General features: G+C 36.9%; 1 protein-coding gene across 4 annotated transcripts; it reads left to right on the plus strand.

Annotated features, from left to right (window-relative positions):
* Positions 1-2,696: 2,696 nt before the first annotated feature.
* scly (selenocysteine lyase) lies at positions 2,697-8,369 on the plus strand. Of its 4 annotated transcripts, none has more exons than XM_017425212.3 (13): positions 2,697-2,783; positions 4,308-4,400; positions 4,513-4,622; positions 4,732-4,832; positions 4,953-5,124; positions 5,211-5,338; positions 5,469-5,624; positions 5,717-5,823; positions 5,916-5,952; positions 6,102-6,185; positions 7,675-7,774; positions 7,912-7,987; positions 8,080-8,369. In XM_017425212.3, the coding sequence occupies exons 2-13, from the start codon at positions 4,309-4,311 to the stop codon at positions 8,231-8,233; spliced, it is 1,317 nt and encodes a 438-aa protein (XP_017280701.1). In that variant the 5' UTR covers positions 2,697-2,783; position 4,308; the 3' UTR covers positions 8,234-8,369. The 4 variants fall into 4 exon arrangements, with proteins under 4 accessions (XP_017280701.1, XP_017280699.1, XP_037830272.1 ...); XM_017425210.3 differs by having other exon boundaries at positions 2,703-2,824; XM_037974344.1 differs by having other exon boundaries at positions 2,706-2,824; positions 4,303-4,400.
* The last annotated feature ends 107 nt before the right edge of the window (positions 8,370-8,476 follow it).

The raw sequence follows: 8,476 nt of genomic DNA on the forward strand, positions 1-8,476 counted from the left end.
AAGATGTAATCCATACTGCACTTGTTAGGTGTAAGCATTTTGTGTTGTGGAAATATTTAGAGCCAATGCTGAGGTATTTAAGGATCTTCATGTGTGTATGACTGATAGTAGTTGTCAGAAATCAAATAACTCCATTAAAATAGTTTTGTTGTGCAGCATAGAGTGGATGAATGTTACAATATGTCATCAAACCCTTTTCCCAGGTTCTCTTTGTGTTTGAGCAGCTAAAGCACCATCACGAGGGGTAAATAACCTGCTGTTCTGTTCACAACATCATCTCAAACTCCTTTTTGTGTGTGTGTCATCTTATTTCATTTAAACCCAAACAAGTGTCTAGGATAGCACCATTACAGGTTCAAGATAACGGTGCTTTTTTTCCCCCTCCATCCTCCATCGGGTGTTTTAATATGCATCACATTTGAGTCAACCAAAGTTATGTTGGTGCACTCACAAAAGTTCACACTGAATGTACAATGATATATAAAACTACTTATTCTGCCTAAATGTTTGTGTTAACTTGTCTTCTGGATTCCAGTTCAGGTTCCTTACTGATTGTAGTACGGTTCTAACCAGGAAACTATACGGACGTTTTGGGACAAACCTGAAATAATCTGTTTATGAATGGGAGAATTATGGCTCACAATCTGTAGCCTCTTTGAACTTCTCATCATAGACTGCTTCACTGTCACACTTTCACTCTTGTATCAGTATATCCGCTCACCATCTCACAGCAGCAGCCTTCACTTAAAAACCTCCTTTTTTCCTAACCCTCCCCTCGTGAAATGATCACTGACATTTCTGTGCTTCCACGCCTTTTTTGCACCAGTGCATTGCTTTCTAATTCAGATGATTTTGCATTGTATATAAACATGATTGCTGTGACCAGTGTATTATAAAGTTGCACCCATTTACAAACTTTTAAAAGAGCTGTAGTTCAGTCAGTGTCTGAGTGTTGGAGTTTAGCGTCTGATGTTTGTGTTCACTAAACACATTGTCACATAATAAACATGGAAATGATGCAACACAAAGAAATGACTCATCTTCATTCCCATGAAATATTTGCTGGTATCGGACTACAGATTGCAAACAACTGCAAGAGTGACAACAATGTAAAGGTTTATAAATCAATGTTTGTATGAACTGCTTATGCACTATCTTGTCTCACATGGAAAAAAAATCTGCATGAAATTTCCAGCTAATAATGCTTTGAGAGATTTCTGCTGCAGATACAATATTGATAACATACCACCACAAAACGTAATTTAAAAAAATCTTAACTCTCTCTTTAAATTGGGTCAGTACACATTTTGTTAGAAGCAGCTTGTCACAAAGACACATTTTCCATTTTCTTTATCTAAAGCTATAATAAATATAGCACAGATTCACAGACACAAAATAGTATTTTAGCTCCACTAAGGTGATTCTCAAAGAGCTATTGGCTAAAAATTTAGCATAGTTTTCCTTTTATTAAATCCTGAGGAGTAATTATACTAACACTAATTATATATATTTTAATTTTAATAATCAAAATGAACAATTGTACGCAATGAAGTATATTCTAGTTTTTTTTGGTTTTTGTTTTTTTTCCAACCTTTATTTAACATATTGCAATACAAAACAAAAAGTACCAAGCTCAACATTCAAAAAGTGACATTACAAAGGGTGATTTATGGCACCTAGACAAAAACATATGCCTAAAATGTGTATACATATATTTAACAAAATAAGCCAAGGGCCAGCAAAAAAGAAAAGCATTATATATCTAAAAAAGAAACAAATACAAAGTACAAAGTGCAAAGGGCATTAATCAAGAAAGTTGAAGTTAGTCAAAAAGTAAAAGAAGTTGCCAGCCTTTTTTTCTTTTACAAAACTTACAGATTTTGCATAAGACTTCAGTTCATTTTTCCAATGAGTCAAATTGGGCCTACATTTGAAAAATCGACATTTATGTAAATAATATTTTCCCAGTAAATTTATTGTTACATCGACAGTCCGAAAAGGGAACCCCATCGATCCAGAGTTGTTTCAGATTAGGAGTCACATTAGAGTATAATATGTCTTGTCTAACCATAGAACAAAGAGATGATGGGATGGCTTATAAGATTTGATTATATTTTTCCTTTGTGCAATGGATTTTACATTTTTCACAGAATTCACGATGTTGTAAAAAGTTTCCTTTATTATCCATGAAGTGGGCAACAGCCCAAACTTCTTTTGAGTGCCATTCATCAATAAATATAGATTTTCTACTGATCAAAATATATCTATTATTCCACACTGGGGTATTATGAGGTGTAAAATTGTGAGTAAAAAGTAGTTTCCAATTAAGAAGAACCTGTTTATGAAAATCTGAAAGTTTCACTGGCAATCTGCTTAACTCAAAATCACACCGTAAGAGAAGCTGAAGTCCTCCCATCTTATTGAATACCAAATTGGGTATATATGACCAAATTGAAAGACTGTTATTTATAAAAAACTTTAACCATTTTAGTTTCAACATACCATTCATAATTTCGAAGTCTATCACATTTCCTCCACCATCTTCATGAGTTTTAATCAGGTCGTCTTTTCGTATATAGTGACATTTATTCCTCCAAATGAAATTAAAATTAAGTTTGTTAATGGCTTTAATCATCTTAAACGTATATTCTAGTTTAAATACACGCCAGGAGATGAGTCCTACGGGAAATGACGTCAGTAGCTCCGGTACACCAGCTGCGTCACCTGAAGCAGCCTGTAACACCGGCTCTTAACGACCCAGCTAATGATTGACCAATACGAGGGTAAAAAAATCATTCAGGCCATCTTCACGTCACTTCACAAGGTCAGACATAAAGGCAAGCTTGACAGATAAAAATCTAACTCAGATGAGTCCATATATGACGCATCTTTGAGTCCTAAACTGGCTAAAGACTTAGCCGAGCTAGCTTGCTGTAGCTAAAGTAAACATGTCAGCTTCGGCTGGCAGGACAAGACGTGTCATATGTTTGGTTCTGGTAATAGTTCTGAATGAGACGTATACGAGGCAGGACCAGGACATGACAGCATCATGTTAAAGCAGACAGAGCTTTAGGAAGATGGCAGAACTGTGAGAAATAAGAATTGTATAATGAATAAAAATCAGTGCCTGTGTCGCTGCTTGTCTGTAAGAATACACCGCGAACAGCAGCAACATCTACTAAAACATATCTGGGATATTGCTCCACTGATAATTACAGATCTTAAAAATCCGTTGCTGTGCCTTCTGCAGGAGTTTGCAATTTAGTGCTAGAGTCAATCTTATCTTCTGGCAAGTCGAATTATCATTTAATAGACAAGATCTCTAAAACATATATAATATTCCTAGAAGGAACTCACATTTTAGGAATCTACAAACCATTTTTTATTAGGCACATGTTTTAGATATTGTAAATGGAAAGAATCATTTCATTTCTCTCTAATATAATTGTGAATAATTATATTAAATAATAATATATAATATAATATTATTATTATTATATAATAATATAATTATATATAACTAGTTTCACACATCAGTAATTGAAAGATTCCGCTTTCAGTCACAATGTAGTTACTAATGCCAGCAATGATGATTAGATATTTATAAAGAACTTGATCTGATGCCATTTTAACACACCAAGGTGAAATAAAAAATATCACTAGCAGCAACTGCACTGTGAATGTCTGAGGTGTCTGTTTCTCCATGTAAGATTTCCATTTGTGGCATCCATAATGTTTAGTGCAGATGGGGAAAAATGTACTTGTGGAAATCTGGAGCTGCACAAGAATTGATAAAGTGAAGTGATTTTTTTTCGAGAATGACTTTTGCGTATCTGAAACATTGATTCTGGATGAGAAGAAAGCCCTTCTGAAAGTCCAAAATGTTTTTCTTGGACATTAATTATTTGTTTATGGGCAAAACATACCCTGTCCAATTACTGATTGTTAAAATATCCACCAAAACCTTTTAGGACATCTGAAAATTAGTTTGTCTCAACTTCAATTCAATACTTTTTATAAAGCAACAATTCAGAACAGCAGTCATTTCATGGTGATATACAGTATAAAGCAAATCTTAGTTATGGAAACATTTAAAATATAATTTTTACCAGCAAGAAAAGTGTTTGAAATTTCTTTAAATGTAATTCTAACTAATACGAATGTTATTTGATAAGAAAGACTTCTGTTAGAGCTCTAAAAACGTTATAAGTGATAAGAATGTGTTTTATGGTACAACAGCCTGCCATAAATCCTCTGTAATTGCTTCTGTTTTCACTTCTGTTGACTCCTTCTCCCTGTAAGAGCAGTATGTCCAATAAGTCTGATGACACAACCTCTGAAATGAATCACATCTTCACTGACCACACCCTTCATCATAATGCAGAACTCAGCACAAAAAGGTAAGAGAATTGTAATGTTTGTTTTTTTTTGTTTTTTTGGAGGTGGGGTGTATTATTGTGAACAGCTCAGCAGAATACATGGGATGTGTTGAAAGCATTCTTGAATTCACAGGATCTACATGGATTATAATGCTACAACTCCTTTGGAACCAGAGGTGATTCAGGCCGTTTCTGAAGCTCTCTGGGATGCCTGGGGAAACCCGAGTAGTAACTATGAAGCAGGTAAGTAAGGTTTTGTGTCAAAATATTGTGTTTTCAGTTGTATAAGTTAAGTGACGATGAATACGATGACAGTAAAAACAATATTTTATATAAATCGCTTATTTTTTAGGTGTCAAGGCCAAAGCTATTATCAATCGGTCCAGACAAAATGTGGCAAGAATGGTTGGAGGTAAAGCAGAAGACATTGTTTTTACTTCAGGTGGAACAGAGGTAACAACTGCTCAACTACTGAAAGACTAAAAGCGTTTAGTGATTCTGGATCAACTTGTGTTCAGAATAGGCGTTTCAGTGCAGCCAGTTTTGGTTTATAGCGAATTAATAATCTTGCAGGCCAATAATCTGGTGCTGCACACGGCTTTGGAGCACTTCAGGAAGAACTGCAGGGCTGCAGGCGAAGGACATGTCAACGGAAGCAATGACCTACCTCACATCATCACCTCTAATGTGGAGCATGACTCGATCAAACTCGCAGCAGAGCACTTACAGGTGGATGGCAAGGCAGGTAAGGGACCAGCTTTCCACTTAACAAACACGCCTTTGTCTTCCTGTAACATTTCTGATAAAGCAGGGTCTCTGTTTCTGCCACAGATGTGACGTTCGTGCCCGTGTCTAAGGTGACAGCTTGTGTAGATGTGGAGGATATAATTGATGCGGTGCGTCCCAATACTTGTCTCATCTCTGTCATGCTGGCCAATAATGAGACGGGCGTTGTCATGGTAAGAAGGGAAAGAGGCTCGAAAGCCTTTCGGCGGGGGTCTTTGTTCACTTAGTCTTTTGTGTGGTTGTAATAACTGACAGATTGAATTGTTTGATCTGATTAAAAAAAATAACAGTTCTTCTTCTCAGCCCGTCCAAGAGCTCTGCGAGAAAGTAAAAATGCTCAACAAGCTGCAAGAGCGTATCAGGATTCTGCTTCACTCTGATGCTGCTCAGGCCCTGGGCAAAATCCCAGTGGACGTCCAGGAACTGGGAGTGGATTTCCTTACTATAGTTGGACACAAGGTCAGAACCTTTCTTTACAGCATGTAAGGATTGTTGAGCAGTATAGTAAAAATATTACTGACAGTTTTTTTTTTTTCCCCCTCACCCCTCAGTTTTATGGCCCTCGCATTGGAGCTTTGTATGTGAATGGTCTTGGAACGGGAACACCTCTCTATCCGATGCTCTTTGGAGGAGGACAGGAGAGGAACTTCAGACCAGGGTAAATGAGAGGATGTGCTTCAAACAAAGCAACTGAAATAAGAAATCTGCAGCTCTAAATATGAGCGTCTGTTTTTATTCTCAATGTTACAGCACAGAAAACACACCAATGATTGCCGGTCTAGGAAAGGTATGTGTTTCAAGGAGTCGTTGCTAGTGATTTTTGTAATGCAGAGTTTTGGTCGAGGTTTGTAGGAAATTAATAACATTTTGAAAATTTTTCTATCAGTGCAGACACCAAGCCTGTCATGTTGATATATGTGTGTGTGTTTGTGTTAGGCTGCAGAGCTGGTGACCAATAATCTCTCAGATTATCAGAGTCATATGCAAAATATTAAAGTGTACCTGGAGGAACAACTGCAGGTATGTTTTTAAGTTTAGTTATAAAATTCACATCAACTTTGTATGCAGATATTGTTAAACTCCAAATCAAGGTCAAATACATGAGCATGGAAACATGGTTAAAAATACTATGACTTTCAAATATTTAGACCTAATTTCAGACAGTAAAGAAAATAAAGTTATTTCATATTTTGTTTTGTCAGATTCATCCAGTTTTGCATTTCAGGCCTGCAACAGATTCCACTAACAGCTGGGATGAAGGCTAATTTGAGCTTGCAATGAGCTGAAAAAAAGTGTTGATTTTGTTTCAAACAGGTGACGTCAGATGGAAGTCGTGAACATAATTTGATAAAAAAGAAGAAAATAAATCAGAAAATGTTGACTCATTGAGCAAAAGTAGCCAGATAAGCTCTAGTTTGTCAACAAATCTGTGAGAAAATTAATGTTGGTTAAAAAAATGTTAAAGAAAAAAAGAAATTGGAACATTTTATTTCTTTATTTTTTTAGGTGTATAAATCAAATTGAGATAAATTGAAAAATTCTAGACCACAGGAATATCCACGCCTTTTCAGACGTTTTGGAGTGGGGCTGCTTGCAGCGTTACTGATTGTTGTGGGGTTTATCTGCAGCAGAGAGCAGTCAGAGCAAACTAGATTTGGAGAAACAGAGAGAAATTCTAATGAAGGTGTCAGGCTAACACCTACTCAGAAGAGGGTCTATCAAAGAGCAAATTTCTACCATCTGAAACAACTTAAACCTCATACAGATGTGAGGATTAACTGGTTTGTACAGATTCAACGTCACGCGATGCAATTGGATCGATAGGTCAGCCATGCACCGATGCAGTTTTAAGATAAAATCTAGATGCATTTGGTTTATTATGTCTTCTCACTGATAAAATTTGATTCATTTCTTTATTACGTGAGTCTGCAAGCTTTCTTTCTACACCTGTTCACTTAAAAAAATAGCATAAAATCTTAAATATGTAGTTTGGTGTACAGTATAAAGAATAGATCTCTAGATTCTTTGAGTAGAATCTGAGTCTGTTCAGCTTTTTACTGACTCCTACTGTTCAGGAGGAGAACTGCCTGTGTAAACAGCAATTAACTCTGAAAGTGTGCTTCACAAATCAAAACTCATGTTTGACTCCCACAGTATCATGATTAGTTTAACTGTAGTGTTGTATTTTTTGCTGCTTGTGTACCTTTAAGGAATCACATAATGACTCCTGAGAGGCTTCTTCACCTCATATTCTCAGTGCCAGAAAATCTTTCAGCATTGTAAGAAAGAATGGAAAAGTTACGAAGTAGAAAATGCTTAGTCATTCCAACATTCATTCAAGAATAGATGTGTAAATGTATAAGATAAAAAAAGTCATTGTAAATATAAGAATCCCTGCCTTTTTAATCGTGGTTTACATTTTGGGAAACAAGATTTGTTTTGTTATGTGCCTTTAAAACTGATTCTGTTCCCTTATGCAGTTGCTTCTGTTATCTGTTTCCTTTCCCAGGATGTGTTTAAAGATAAGATCCACTTCAATAGTCATTACCCCAGCTCTGATGTCCTCCCTAACACATGTAATGTGTCCATTCTGGGGCCAGCATTACAAGGTGATGTCATGACCTCTCTGTCCGTATGTCTGTTTTGGCCTCTAACCCTAAACCAGTTCTTGTCAGAGACGGTTTACAAGCTGCACTGTGTTATTTGTGAACAACGAAGTCTCTGGTCCATTTCTCTCCTGCTCTAGGTTGGAGGGTGTTGTCCAGCTGTAGGAGGTTGTTAGCCAGCGTCGGCGCCGCCTGCCACTCTGCCAGTGGAAACAGGTAGAGGAATCTCTCTTTTCACCTGTTCTGCTTTTTTACGCACACTGTATTTTTTGCAGTAACTCCTATGTGGTTCACCATACGTCCACCAGGCCTTCCCATGTCCTCCTGAGCTGCGGCGTCCCATCTGAGGTGGCAGCCAACGCTTTGAGGTTGAGCGTGGGCAGGGGGACAACCAAAGCAGATGTGGACACAGTTGTGGAGGACCTGAGGGAAACCGTGCAGCTGCTGGAAAAAATGAACTGATGGCTTTCTTTTTCATAAAGCTCAGGCAAATAAGGATGAACAGCAATGCACCATATGTGCTATTTTTTACTTTAAGTGAGCTTGTAAAACTGTGAGATGTTTAATATAAATAATAAAGCGGGAGACCTTGGACTGATCCTCATGGGTGATGTCATGCCATGTAAGTTGCTTATTAGCTAAATGAAGATGGGGTGACGTGAATGACTCTTAGAATATTAAAAGAAAAACATGTTATATTTATGA

Source organism: Kryptolebias marmoratus, linkage group LG24 (genome assembly GCF_001649575.2).
Source record: "Kryptolebias marmoratus isolate JLee-2015 linkage group LG24, ASM164957v2, whole genome shotgun sequence".
NCBI classification, from domain to species: Eukaryota; Metazoa; Chordata; class Actinopteri; order Cyprinodontiformes; family Rivulidae; genus Kryptolebias; species Kryptolebias marmoratus.

Bases quoted from the DNA above. Each gene is read 5' to 3' on its own strand.
- scly (XM_037974344.1), top strand. From the start codon at position 2,765: ATGATTGACCAATACGAGGGTAAAAAAATCATTCAGGCCATCTTCACG. The intron at 4,401-4,512 runs GTAAGAGAATTG...TTGAATTCACAG, and splicing joins GCAGAACTCAGCACAAAAAG to GATCTACATGGATTATAATG. The intron at 6,186-7,674 runs GTATGTTTTTAA...TTCCTTTCCCAG, and splicing joins ACCTGGAGGAACAACTGCAG to GATGTGTTTAAAGATAAGAT.